Genomic DNA, 14,629 nt, shown 5'->3' with positions numbered 1-14,629 from the left:
CACGTGTACACAAGTCTGTCCTACAAAAGTCCGCGCATGCCTGGAATTAAGTACGAGCCGGAAGCGCTCGGTCCTGTAAAACTAGGGTTCGTAATGGAGATATCACATACGTCTTGTACGTCACTACGTTCGTAATTGTTGGCCAACATTTGTGTGACCGTGTGTATGCAAGACAAGTTGGAGCCAACACCCGTCGAACAAAAATCCACGGTTTTGTTGTTGGAAAGTCAGATTGTGTGTACGGGGCATTACACTGCTTTTAATTAAATATCAGTGTTAAGCACTAAATAATTAGGTAGATAAGTCTCTATTTTAGAAAACTTTATCCACAGATGAAATAAGTATACAGTATAACATCCTCTCTTTGTTTTCTAACTCACAAACACAGGATACAAAGTTCACCAAGAATGAAGGATCCAACCAGAACACTGCTCATATGGAAGTCAGGCGCATGGCCTGGCCAGCACCCCAAGGAAACACAAGACTAGACATGGTGCTAGCCAATTGCAGAAGTAAAATAAAGCCTTGTGTTCTGTGTATGGCTATCAGCGTTTCAGTAATAATGCACTCAGGGAAATATTATCTTACACTGCTCAATAGATACACAGAATGGCTCATTCACACAGTTCATTAGCTCATGATATAGTCTACTCACCATATTTGACAGGTGCCTCGGTGTGTAGCCAAGACTCCGGCCAGAAAAAGCAGCCGGAGGGTGCAATGACCGCTCAGAATACTGTTGGCAGAAAGAAATGGAAAAATTAGCAAAACAGGAAGAGCGTTTTGTTCAGAAACTTAACATTATAGTACATTCTGCAGGACTACCACAGGAAACAAAAGATGTCTGTATGATGTGATCCGTATATATAGATGCGCTTTACCCTTACCGAGACCAATGGCTTTTGGATCTATTGCTTATTAGCTCTAGCAAAAACACACTAATGCAATGGGATACTGCCAAAGATGAAAAATCCAACTGACAACGCCCATGTAATACTGATGATGGGTGACAAAATAAACTAGATTTGTAGAAATAAGCACAAAAAAGGTAAGCCCCCCTCAGAAATATTTTATGTCAAATGATACTAGAAGTAAAATAAAACAAAAAAAAAGCCTGTGTTCACTGAGAAGCACATATAGCACATCTAGGCCCTAGTCACACCTGCGTATGGGATTGACTTGGTGATTTGGTGGAGTTACTTGCGAACAGCTGCGGATGGAAAGCCTCATACAAAGCAATCGTATGTCTGAATGTAATCGAACATGCAACGATGGACAGCACAGTGGCTAAGTGGTTAGCACTTCCTCCTAGCAGCACAAGGGTTTTGTTGGTTCGAATTCCAACCACGGCACAACCTGAATGGAGTTTGCATGTTCTCCTTGTGCCTGCATGGCTTTCCTCCGGGTACTACGATTTCTGCACACACTCCAAAGACATGCTGGTAGGTTAATTGGCTCCTATCTAAATTGGCTCTAGTATATGTATAAAATGATTTAGGAACCTTAGATTGTAAGCTCCTTGAGGGGAGGGACTGATGTGAATGTATAATACATATGTAAAGTGCTGCATAAATTGATGGCGCTATACAAGTACCTATAATAAAAAATAAAATTACCTGTGGATGATTAGCCCTGAACACAGACCTTTTGAGTCCAGGAGCCTAATATCCACAGGTTATGCTGCAAACCCCGTTCAGTTTCCCGCAGGAAATCAGTCGTCCACCAAATGAAGGTGTTAATTAGGCCCTACTGTATGCGAACACTACACAGCCTGCTGGGTTATAATAATAAATACTGGAAACTTTCAGGCCTCATGCACACTGGACGTTTTTACAGCAGCTGTTTTTGGCTTCAGATATTTTTTTTCAATAAACTCCCCATCATGTTTTCTTTTGTGTCCATGCACACATAGGCTGTTATCAGCAGTTTTTTGGCTTTAAAAAAAGCCCCAAAACTGGTGGGTTCTGAAAAGGAGTTTTTCAGCTGTTTTCGTCAAAAAACGCTCATAGACGCAGATAAACGCTCAGAAAATGCAGCGCACCAGCATTTGACGATTTTGAGCCATTCTTTGAAGAAAAAATAAATAACGCCAATGTGGAAAAGCTATTGCAAAAACGTTGAAAAAATAACTGCAAAGCTACTGGTGTTTTTATAGTGTTATTTTAAGGTCCCGTGTGCATGAGGCCTCATACTGAAACCAGCCTCCCCTCCCGTGGAGTATAAGCGGGAAGTAGCACCCAACAGAATCAATCATGCAACAAAAAGGAAACTCTTCTGTCCTGTGACCCATGTGAGATGGTAATGTTAACAGCCTGGGCTATCAGACTGCAGCTAAGTTTCTTGGATAGTATTACCAGTTCAATAGCGCAGAAATATTCTAATGTAAGAGTCTTTCTCTAATTACATATTGCAAAACAAATTGCAAAGCTGGAGCTCAACTATACCCTTGGTCCTTGGCTCCGATGTCTTCTCGTTGATGGAGTTAAAGATAGTTCAGGGGAGTATTCTTCCACAATTACTCGTTCTGATGGAGTGTTTGGTCTTATCTGCATTCTGCTGTTAGGATAGCCATGGGCTCTAGAAGGTAAACTCATTCCTCCTCCATCTACCATCCTTTCATCTTCTGTTACCAAAGGCTGAGATCTCCGGGTATATCGATTGGGTCCCTTTGCCAAAGTTGAAGCTGCAAAAGGGTCATCAGATGGCAAGACATCATACCTGTCTGATGGAGTTTGTGGTCTTGATGCGGATTTAACAATATGACTTCTGGTCCGGGAGCTGGTCACATAGTACTCACCAACTCTTTCTTCATGATGTCTGACCTGTGCAAAATTTAGAAGCCTGTCCTCTGAAGGAAGGATGTCCACACGTCCAATGGGTGTGTTGGATCTAACAGTGATCCTACCCAGGGAAGGAGATCCAGTCACAGCCACAAATACATCCTCATCGGATGCAGCTCTGTGCTTGGGAGACTGGATTTTGGGGCTGAGACTTGGGGTCAGGGGTGTCTCTTTTCTGGTTGGACTATTTAATTTTGGGGCAGCATTTGGATGAGAATTGTCCAGGTAGTGGACAGGACTTGCATACTTCAAGTTAGGGGGTGGACTTCTCTTTACAATGCGGTGTCTTGTAACCTCTGATGGGACAGGTGGAAGAGATTGTGATCTTGAGGCCTTGACAAATCTTTGAGCCATGTACTCATTTTTTTCTGCTGAAGGACTGCTGGTTGATGGAGAGGAAGGATGTATGACCATAGTCCTTACATCCCGAGTTTCCACACTCTCATTCAGTTGTATGAGCTTTTCATCTCTTGAGTTCCAATTTCTATCAACAACTTCGGAGTTGTATATACGAGTAGGAAGCATGGCAGGAGAGGAAGGGGCAGAGCAGGAGACCGCAGAGGAATATTCATCATGTGGACATTCAAATCCATTTGGATGGGGTCTAGGAGGACTTCTAGCTTGATAAAGCCTGCAAAAAATACACAATGAAAACCATGTAAACTCACATCTTCATAATAGAGCGTTTATAAGTTAGAAAATGCTATGCACACAAATGTACTGTACTAAAGTTAAAATGTATCTAAAGTCAATTATTTTTAATTTTTGGATAGAGTGATGATGTATTAGAACCTCTAAGGTTTTTTTTTTTCTTTTCTTTCTTACCCTGCTCTATACAAAGTTAAAAAAAATATATATTTTCCTTGAGGTTTCACCTTTAACCTGTCTTTGTTACTGCCCTTTAAAAGCAGCATTTGCTTTACATGCCTGAGTCTTAAAACCTTTGGCCAGCCACCGGCTTATGGCGAATAGGCCCGACACAGGTCCTTGTACATAGAGCTGCCAAGTATTTTGATTTAATTTTCATTACCTAGGGCTGTTGACAAAATCTTAAGCACCAACTGGAACATTGACATAACATTTTCTTATGTACCAAGTGTATGTGTGTACTTTTATTAATATGCATTCCTAAAATTATGCCCACACTAGACAAAACAAATATGCTCATCACATGATGCCACCTAACCCTGTCCTTTATCCATATTAGTTCCACCCACTCCCCATGTCGTAAAGGGCTTGATTAAGACATTGTGCCATTATATAATGTACATGTGTGGGAATTGCATTCCTGCCAACAAAAGATGGAATGTGACTTTATTAATGGATCTCATAACTGTCCATGCAAGATTTAAAGTATTTTCTTACTCTGCAGAAGGTTGCTCCTTATGAAAAGGCACCCACTCTTCATCTTCTGGTATAGAGTCCTTCCCCTCCAGAGACATCTTGCTTTCCACCTCTTGTCTGCTATAAGTGAATTCTATATTCTTCAACAAGCTCTCTGGTGTTGGTGGAGGTACCGACCCATTCTGAGACACAGATGTGTAATGTTGTATGGCATCTGTTAAGGACTCTCTTAGTCCGCTGAACAAGCTATCCTTCTCAAAGTCTCCATTTCTATCCTGTTCTGGCAGGCTGTCCCTGGAGCTCTCATCCTGTGATCTTGTCTCAGATAGGTGAGCAATCTCCAGAGATTCAGCACTTTTTCCATCATCACCCACAGTGTTTATTTCACTATGGGAAAAATCTTCATAACTGGCATATAGTTCATCTTGTTGAGTCAGGCTGTGGCCATGTTTGTTTCTGAAAGACAGGAATCCAAAAAAATTCACATTGTACATCCATATTTTGTAATTCTACAAAACCTAGAGAAAAAATAAAAATCTTGCTGCTCTAACATATTTGAGATCTGCAGGTAAAGTGCAGATATCAGATATGTTAGATCCAAATATGTCGTGTTTGATCCAATAGCTGTTTGTGATAACTGTTTAGGGTAGGGATTAATGCATGTGATGATAATATCCTAGGCCATGCATAGAAATATCCCAACATTTTGGAAAATCTGAGTCATCTGGAATGGTTCCCTTTCTTGCTTAGGAGAGGAAATATTTTCATTGCAACTGAACTGGGATGCACAAACTGGAAAAAGTTAAATCGGAATGGTTTATCAAAAAGTCATCCGGGTTAAGGTCGATCTCTCACCTCTCTGCAATAATAGAGATCTGCTTTTTTATGTCCAGCCTGAAAAACAGCTAACATAGATGCATTTGAACTTATTAGGAAAGAGTTGAGAAAAAAAAAAAAAAAAAAAAGGGAGCAGGTTTTGCTTGTAATGACTAATAATCTATCATTTTCCCAATGCAGAAATCCCAACACCAAATTCCAGCTCTATCCCATTCATTTATAATTTTGCAAAAAAACAACAAGGAAAAAAACTGCGCTATAAAATATAGATGAAAAAATGCATAGGAATCAATGCAAAAATAAATACAAAATAGCATCAAATTGCATCAAATCCTAAATGTACAAAATGATAGTAAAGTCCATAACCTCAGAAATCTAAAAAGTCTATAATGGAGATGGAAAGAGTCCCACGATAACTTTTCATAAGAGCCAGCGTGGAAAGGTGAGAAATTGAAAACGCCCCTCACAGTGATCCTCCACCACCTAAAATATGCGCTTACCAGATTGCAAGCACAACGGGCACGTATGTAAAGCCAAATCAGGGTGTGCAGCTAGCACTGCAGCAATCTAGATAGCGTAATGGATGATACCCAAACAACCACGTAGTAGGCTGTATCTGGAAAAAGGGTCATCAGCAAAAGGGTCATCAGATGGCAAGACATCATACCTGTCTGATGGAGTCATGGTAGGCCACAGAACTCTGGACTGGCACCGAAGCGAGTGATGCACCCTTCCCTAGCCACGCTGCACAGAGGGACATTCTACTATAGCGGGAGATCCCGGTACAGCCTACTACGTGGTTGTTTGGGTATCATTCATTATGCTGTCTAGAGGATTGCTCCAGTGCTAGCCGCACACCCTGATTTGGCTTTATATACGTGCCCGTTGTGCTTGCAATCTGGTAAGCGCATATTTTAGGTGGTGGAGGATCACTGTGAGGGGTGTTTTCAATTTCTCACCTTTCCACACTGGCTCTTATGAAAAATTATCGTGGGACTCTTTCCGTCTCCATTATAGACTTTACTATCATTTTGTACATTTAGGATTTGATGCAATTTGATGCAATTTTGTATTTATTTTTGCATTGATTGATTTCTATGCATTTTTTCATCTATATTATAGCGCAGTTTTTTCCTTGTTGTGAATATCTCTCAGTTGAACTGCTGCTTTTTGAAGGGGTTTCATGATAGCGCAGTGATTTTTTGTTTTTCTTATAATTTTGTAAACTAGAATTTATTTATTTTTTTATAGGGAAGAATAGGATTTTCTTTAGACATAGCTCATTCTATTTTTGAGTATACTTCACCAAGCTTAAAGCTTTAGTTTAACTAAACAAAAAAACAAAAAAACAACAAAAAAAACAAAAAAAAACAAAAAAACAAAAAAAGATAAAAAAGGGGACATGACTTTCAGCATGATATGTCCCTTATGCTTCGGTCTTCTAGTTCAGTAGTAATAATTGTACTCTGATACCCCCCTCCCCCATTACTGTAATCTTCCTGTGTGGCAGGGGTGGTTAGAACTGAGGACCAGTCACAAGAACTCTCATCAAGATTGCTCAACGATGCCTGCCCTTTCTGCCCAGCTCCACCATTCATAGAAGCCATACTACAGCTTCTATGAATAAGAGAGAATCTATGAATGGAGGACAGGCAAATGATAGCAGGGTCTGTGCTCTCCATTCATAGAAGCTATGGTATGGCTTCTATGAATGGCGAAGATGGGCAGAAAAAGGGCAGGCATCGTCAAGAAATCTTGATAAGAGCCTGCGATAGCTCCTCAGTTCTATATACCCTTACAGCATTGGAAGATTATGGTGGTGAGGGTGGTAGAACATCAGAGGAGGAAGATTACTACTAGACTAGAAGACAGAAGCACAAGGGACACATTACACTGAAGGCAATGTTCTTGTTTTTTGTTTTAGGTGAACTTAGGCTTTAAACAAATCAACTATATATGGCTTTAATAATCCATACTAATGCAATAATCATCATCTACCAGTTGGCTCTAAAAGGCTTCCCGGAATTAAATTAACCCCTTCCTGACATCCCTTCAGGTTCTGAACGTCCAAGGGTGTAGGAATGTCACAATGATCAAATAATTGGGAGCCGGCCCCACAGGCTGCCAATTGTTAGAGGGGGCCTAGAGCTGACTGACACCTTGGTCCCTGTGCTAGGAGCGTGCGCGTCAGCACAAACACCAGCCGCCCAGATATGCACATGTACGGCGTGTAGGTGTTAAAGACCATCCTTTTGTTGCCGCATATGTGTTACCCAGGCAGCAACAGGTTAATGTAAGAAGAAGTCTGTTGCTATGGATAATTACACGTGGTTAATAAGTCTTTATGCGCATTTTATTTTTCGGGAAAGGGTAATTTCATCTATAATACAACCTTTCTTAAAGAGCCACCAATGTAATTATTTCATAGCTTTTTCTCTGCAAGAATATTCATTCATAGTTTCATTAAAATTTTGATTGTGAGCCAACAAACTGTAAGAGAAGATCAGTCTTCACTGGTCTCCCACGCATGAAAAACATTAAACAAGATATCCAATATTCGTACCTGTTTTTGCTGTCAGCGACTACCAGAGCAGACTGGTTCATGGCTCGGATCCAGGCATTCATGTCCTCTTGTGTGTCAGCTCCAAAATAATAAGTCCTCATACCAGGATGTTCTGCCTGAAAAGTCGAAGCACAGAAAGACCAGATATAAAACAGTGCCTTTATTCATGAGCCCGAGTCTAGGGGAGGCAGATGAGCACCAAATTTCTTCTCTCAATTTCAATCAAATGATGTAATAAAGACAGCATCTGGTTGGCCCATATGGGCAACAGCCCAATTTATCATCACCTCCACCTTTTTCAATAAGTAATAAAGCATGACACACACTTAGACTTCACACACACTTTGATACAGAATGAAAGCCAACTTAAAGTGCACTTTGGGATGCTTGAAGGAGTGTATGTAAAGATTTATTGTTGTGAATAGCCTGTAGAATGGTTAAACCCTCTATCAAGCTTTTATATCGGTCCGCTTGTAATCAGATTAAAGGTGAAGAAAATACTTAAAAATGAGAACACCTGTCTGTGTTTCTAGAAAGGGAATTTTGTTTACCATGGAGCAAAAATAAAATAATTTGATAGGGGTTGTAACCCTTTCCTACACCATCTTAAAAAAAAAAAAGAAGAGCTTTACATTTAACTAATTGCAGTGTGATAAAAATAGGTACTATAGTTTCTATTTAGTACATAACAGTAAGGCATACCTTAAAACTAAATCTTCTATTTTTCACTTCTCTTGGGCTGGCAGGTAATATTTCATAACTTGGTAACAGGATGCTGCCAAGTACAGTCTCCTCTCGGCTGTCTGGAAACAATAACCACAACACAATGAGAACAAAACAAGATTACTTCTCTATGAATCAATTTGTACAAGTAAATAAAGAGGTTGGTATTTCCCATAGCAATTAGTGTTATTTTTTAGTCCAATCATTTGCTTGATTATGACTGGTTGCAATGGGCAGTGCCGATCCATTTATGTTTAAGATGACCAGGCTGGGTTCACACAGGGACGGTGGGGGGAACCGCATATGATTCAGACAGGAATCACTCAGCATTCCTGTTCAAATCCTATATGATTCTTTGCACTGCGATTTGAGCCCATTCATTTTGTATGGGCTCAAATCGCACCACAAAGGTTTGTGTTTTGGGTATTGGAGCATCTGCATGAGTACAAGTAAACACGCAAATGCCTACTATAAGCATATACATACATATATCGGTGCAACACTAACATATACAGTACATCTTTGCCTTTCCCCAAGTTTTATCACCCTAAAGACTCTCTAGAAAAATACCTGCTGAACTGTCATAAATGTACTTGTTTTTTAAGTCCGGTTATGGGCTGACAGCATACAGCATCTTGGTGGAATGAGTGGTGTCAGCCCTGCCAAGTTGTCTTTTCTACTCAATCCATCCAACTGTTTTCACCTCCAAAAGCATAGGCACTGACTGACTTGCAGTTCCAAAATAAGAACTGGGAGGGCATAAAAGACTATGAGATAACAGGAGGAAGAGTACAGGACATCTCTCAATTTCTGGTAAGATCAAGAGCTATTTTTTGCACATAGAATAGAGATATAACAAAATGATTTCAAATGATATAGTTAAAAGGCATACTGAAAAGTTACATACTGAACAATTAATATATTTCCATTGGTTTGAGGTATTTCACTGCAGATAAATAAAGTTGTACCACTATGACTATACTGTATATTGCTTGTGAGCTTTTATTAATGAAGATCATTTATGGATTACCTCGGTAATAAAATAGGCAAAAATCAGACAGCACAAACCATCTTCTCTTCCAGAGTCGTAAGCCTTGACTGTCCTAAGAGAAAAAAATTAAAAAAAAACCTTATTTTAGCGGCAAAGATCAATGTCACAGATATCTGTGGTTTTAGCTGAAGTTTTCTAAACTGACACTAGAGGGAGTCCTTTCCAATGTCTTTGTTATTAGGCAGAGAAGGGAACTGTGCATTAAAAACAATACATCAGTGAACAGATCAAGGATGAAATACAAAGTACTGTTAGCAGAAACAAATCAGATTCTGGTCCATCGAAGCAATATCACTGAAGGGATAGCTTGATTGATTGCTGAGGATTACCGAATTGTAGCTAAGGAAAAGAAGAGGAAAAGTATAACCGTGTTTAATCACCGACCTGCTTATAGAGCCATCCCCGAATAATCACAGGAGAATTGGGGTCTCTCTTGATCGAATATTCCCTTTTTCCAAATGTGTGCACTCTTTTTATTGATCTGGTCGATGGCTAAGAATATAAAAATAAATATTTAATGTTAACAGTTATTTGTAATATATAAAATTATGAAATGTGGCTACACAAGTCCTCTTAGGTCAAGGCAGCCCCACTATGCCAGTCCTTCCTTCTTGGAGCACAATTGGCCCAAATTTCTGAAATATGTTTCAAAATGGGGGCTATGATGGACATATCAGTCAAAGAATTTTAATACACTATTACAGACTTCTCCTAGTAAAAATTAGTTGAGTGATTTTATCAAATGCCAGGCCATCCAAAGCTCTGTTCTGCCCATTTCAATTGGCCTGTAAGGCAGTCCCATCATGGTGATTGGCCAGTAGGAAAGTGGTGGTGGTGGTGGGGGGGGTGTCAGGGGACGAAAGGGATCAACACTTCACTCAATTTTCTGAGCTTTGCTTTACAGAATGGAGCGCCATTTGGGGCGAAGCAGTAGGTACTGGGTGCTGCTGTAGGTAGGCAAGGGCAGGAACCTCAGGGTACCTGCATTCCATACCAGTCAGTGCATTTTTTTTTAGTAAACAAAACTGTATCCAAAAAAATAATTCCATTAAAAGATAAAAAAGTTACAGGACAATCTTTTGCTGCAAATATTCATATTTAATCCAGATATTTCCCAGCAGTGCTGATTTCTTCTACTAGATTGCCTCAGTCTGATGAACCGCATCATTCAACTACCTTTCTTTTGATCCCAGGTCACCCTGGACAGTGAAAGGAGAAGCAGTGCCATGATGAGCTTAACTCACTCTGCGCTCTCCTTCAATCAGGGTTCTACTTGCCCAAGTATGAGCTGGTTGGCTGCTCATACTGCTGCTTCCACTAACACTCCAGCCCCTCCATAAAGGGACTACAAGAAGCTGATACATTTTATGATCTATTAGTGATTGCACTGCTGCATTAATTTGTGTCTTTTGTATTTGCTTAGAGTTCAGGTTCAATCAGAAACTAAAGTGCATTTCCAGCAATTTCACATTATGAGTTATTGGAGTTTACCGGAGAGTATTTTGGTGCTTATTTTTGCATTATTACTCGCTTTGTGTTGGGTTTGATGATTGTATTTTATAAAATCACATTACACACACACACACATATATATATATATATATTTCACATGCATACATAAAACACACAATTTAGGATTTTTCTAAACACTGCATACATAAAAAGTGCAATGCACCCACTTATTCTAGAGATAAAAGCTCTCTCACCCTTGACCCCTGACTGGTAGAGGTAGTGGTGGCAATGCTGCTGGCCACACTGAGGCCACTTCTGGGACGTTCCATTTCTTCAGTCATGGTTGGCGGCTTCTAAACGAGAATGGGATTGTCTCTTGCTGGGTCAGGAGTTCATCAAAGACCCTGTAAAATAAACACTTCTTTAATGATCCATTCCTGGTTAGTCAGCCAGAAAATGTGGGTATTAAAAGCCCTGGACAGCTCATTGACTTTCCCCAACACAATTAGCCTGAGAAACAACAGAAACCAGAGACCCTCCAGATACCAGACCTTAAAGGCTAAGCAGGTCAATGGGTGGGCATGAACATTTCTGAGAATAATGGGCACTAGAGTTTAACCTTGACTTTTTTTTCTTAACCCCCACAACACTTCTGCCACCAAGACTTTCTTCATGAACCCGTTAGTGTACAGATTCTACATATATGGTGTGCAGGGAACATGGGACTCTTATGGAAGACAGAGAAGGAGCTAAATATATATTATATACACACACAAAAAAGAATACATATATCACACATATACACAACCATCTATATCTCTCCCACCAGTAAAACCCCAGCTATTTAGGGGGAAATGTCTGCAAAGTCTCCAAATGCAAAACCACACCCACAAGGACACCTCTACTGGCTACCACAACACTTTATTAATAAAGCGCAATATAAAAAGTACATAAAAACCGGTGTATAAACCCGAAGTAGCCCCACCCTAAGCCCTCCCTGCCATCATCCCACCCACACTACCCTAATATCCTTAGGATTAGGATAGGGAAGTGCAGGTGGGATGATGGCAGGAGAGGGTTTTGGGTGGGGCTAATAACATTTGTTATTATCGTAAACCTTTACTATCACTTTAATAGCTGTGAGTGTAACTAGGTTAATAACAAAAGGAGAGTTCACTGTAAATTGCAAGTGCTTACCACGGACATCAGTACGGTATTTAGCAAACATGCAGAGAATACTGCACATTTTTTTTTAAGTTTGCACTAAATGCAAGTTCATTTAGTTTCCTTCATTTAGCAGATGTGTGTCTTCTCTATGTTCTTCATCACTTCCCTGAATAGTTCAAACATTCCGAAGATCGCAGCATCATAATCAGGCTTTATCCCTTGTTCTGCTGTCACTAACTGGGACTTTTGTCAGTCTACTCAAAGCAGCAAAGAAAAAACCATTTATGTTTCTGGGTGGGGTAGGGGGGACTCAAAGTATGTATTCACCAATCACAGGGTGCCAGTAACAGCTGCACTGTGTCACAAATATACAGATTGACAGTGTTGCTGTTGGCTTAATACATTAATAGACTTATAATTGTGCGGTAACCATAAGGGGTCTGGTTTCTAATCCCTAGGGAATAAACTTGAGTCATTATAAATTTATATAAATCTTCTCTTTTTTTATTTGTAACGTCAGGATGTATTTCTTGAAGTCAAAAAATTGTTATATATTTTCCAAATCCAACTGTTAACAGCGTCAGTAATGTGTAAAAGCTAATTTTTAAAGACATGGATCAGACCCCTGGCATTTTTTTCTTTTGCGGTTTGTCTTGTCGGGGAGCTTTCCCTTCACCTCCTGTTCCAGAGATGCACCAAGAAGTAAAAGGAGATTTCTCCAAAGAAATGACACATGAAATTTAGTGCATTGCAATGCATGTAATGCACAGTGTAAATGGGCCCTTAGGGTTTCCTATCGCTTTCTGTTCCTGGAGAAAGTGATTACCATGACCCTCTCATGTGGTTGAATCTCCCCAGCAGGGAAACAAAAACCTTTGTGGTTCTAACTAGGGTTACACCGATACCCGTTTTTTTAAAATCGGCGAGTACAATTACCGATACAATTGGCAGCAATACAAAAAAAAAAAAAAATGATGCAAATTGCATTGCCAAGCAGGTCTCCAGCAGATCTGCCAGTGTATCTGTGTACCCAAACATCCCATATGGGCAAGTAGATAAAATCTGACAGGAAGAGAGAATGAACTACCACATTGGGGGGGGGGGCTCCAGATTCCGATAAGCCCCCTGCCCGCAGACCCCCACAAGCACCCCCCCCCCCCATGTTGAAGGCATATGGCTTGGTATTGTTCAGAAGGGGGGGGGGGGCCTCGCTCATCCCCTCCCTTTCCTGGCCTGCTCATTTGGATAAAGGGTCTGGTATTGATTTTGGGGGGAACCCACACCGATCTTTTGGTATTTTGGCTTGAGGTATTTTTTTTTTTGCTGGCAATTTTTTTTTTTTACATTCAGCCGATGACCCATGGGTAGTACGCTGTAGCTGATCGCTCCTCAACCACCAGCTATTCATAGTTTGTTAAAAATAAAATAAAAATGCAAAAACACATAAAAAAATGCATAGATGTGAGCCTAGGGTCAAAGGGTGGAATTGTTGATTTGTCTCTTGATTGTTTGCCCTTTTTAATGGATGTGAGTATTGCGCTAGCTTTAGTAGTTGCAACTTGGCATTGCATGCTATTGCCAAGTCTGATCTACAAGCCCCCAGATCCTTCATCATCAATTCTCCCAGAGGGGGAGCCCCTTCGAAGTTGTAATTTGAATGCGTCTTTTTGGCACCCAAGTGCATACATTTCTCAATATTAACACCATATGGTTTCATTCAAAATTAGGTTGAAAATGCAACTATGTAGAATATAGACCAGCTTCCGTGTACAGTAACCCAAAGCTCTACCAGATAGCAAATTTTGTGTGTGTGTGTAACCACGTTAACTTCTCTCCTTCACAATGCAAGTCTGCAAGTCTGGGAGTCAGCTGAACAGGTCCAGTGTCTGCCGACTCCTAGAATTGCCTGTGGGCTGTTTCTGTTGTGTGATGGGGACAATGCCTTTTCTTTTATAACTTTATTGAAATGTCACAAAGTTTCTCAGCTCAGCTGAGGTGTGAAGACAGATAGAGACTTTGGGTGCTGAGGTTTTACACACCTTTCCGCACTGTTGCGGTGTGAACAAGGCACATAGTAAATTATTATTTTCTATGTTCTCTTGCAGAGACCTGCGTTGATCAGGTGCAGAAAAATGCATGTCTCCCCACATAGCGTTAACAAGCCCTCCTTGAAAACACTCCTTGTGTGGTCGATATCTTGTGTGGTCGATATCTTATCTCAACAGTTAAGAAGAGGTAGAATGATCAGAGTCAGTAAACAAACATTTGACTTGTGAATAATCTACAAATTGCTATTTAATAAAAAAAAAAAAAAAAAAAAAAAAAAAAAAAACCCAAAACATACACATAGAAAAGGCAAGCATGTAAAATGCGACGGCCACATTAAAAATTACTATAAAAGTAAAAATGGATTTTGAAACTAAAATCATGCAAACAAAAACGTGTGGAGTTTATTTCTAGAGACTGACCCCTCGGAATAGGTTACAGTATTCCTGGATACAGCTGAATGTAAATGTTTATTTAGGGTAACAGGAGAGAACGATGGGACACTTTAATCCAGGAATATACACAGCAGTTAAGCGGCAGAGAGTATTTTGGTCTTTGAAAACACTAGATCACATGGCGCAGACGCTGAGGAGATGGCAAGACACC

General features: G+C 40.2%; 1 protein-coding gene across 6 annotated transcripts in view; it reads right to left on the bottom strand.

The window, feature by feature from the left end:
- Window positions 1-14,629, bottom strand: part of PLEKHA4 (pleckstrin homology domain containing A4) — a 122,675-nt gene that overhangs the window by 30,517 nt on the left and 77,529 nt on the right. For all 6 annotated transcript variants that reach the window (XM_073602772.1, XM_073602770.1, XM_073602774.1 and 3 more), the window contains 8 exons: window positions 11,065-11,214; window positions 9,743-9,850; window positions 9,338-9,410; window positions 8,287-8,387; window positions 7,585-7,700; window positions 4,206-4,640; window positions 2,445-3,471; window positions 656-736 (listed from right to left, as the gene is read on the bottom strand). In XM_073602772.1, the coding sequence (XP_073458873.1) occupies window positions 656-736; window positions 2,445-3,471; window positions 4,206-4,640; window positions 7,585-7,700; window positions 8,287-8,387; window positions 9,338-9,410; window positions 9,743-9,850; window positions 11,065-11,151 (2,028 nt within the window). In that variant the 5' untranslated portion in view covers window positions 11,152-11,214. The remainder of the gene's footprint in view (window positions 1-655; window positions 737-2,444; window positions 3,472-4,205; window positions 4,641-7,584; window positions 7,701-8,286; window positions 8,388-9,337; window positions 9,411-9,742; window positions 9,851-11,064; window positions 11,215-14,629) is intronic.

The sequence above is a fragment of the Aquarana catesbeiana genome, linkage group LG10 (assembly GCF_042186555.1).
Source record: "Aquarana catesbeiana isolate 2022-GZ linkage group LG10, ASM4218655v1, whole genome shotgun sequence".
NCBI lineage: Eukaryota > Metazoa > Chordata > Amphibia > Anura > Ranidae > Aquarana > Aquarana catesbeiana.
This window is presented reverse-complemented; position numbering and strand designations above follow the sequence as displayed.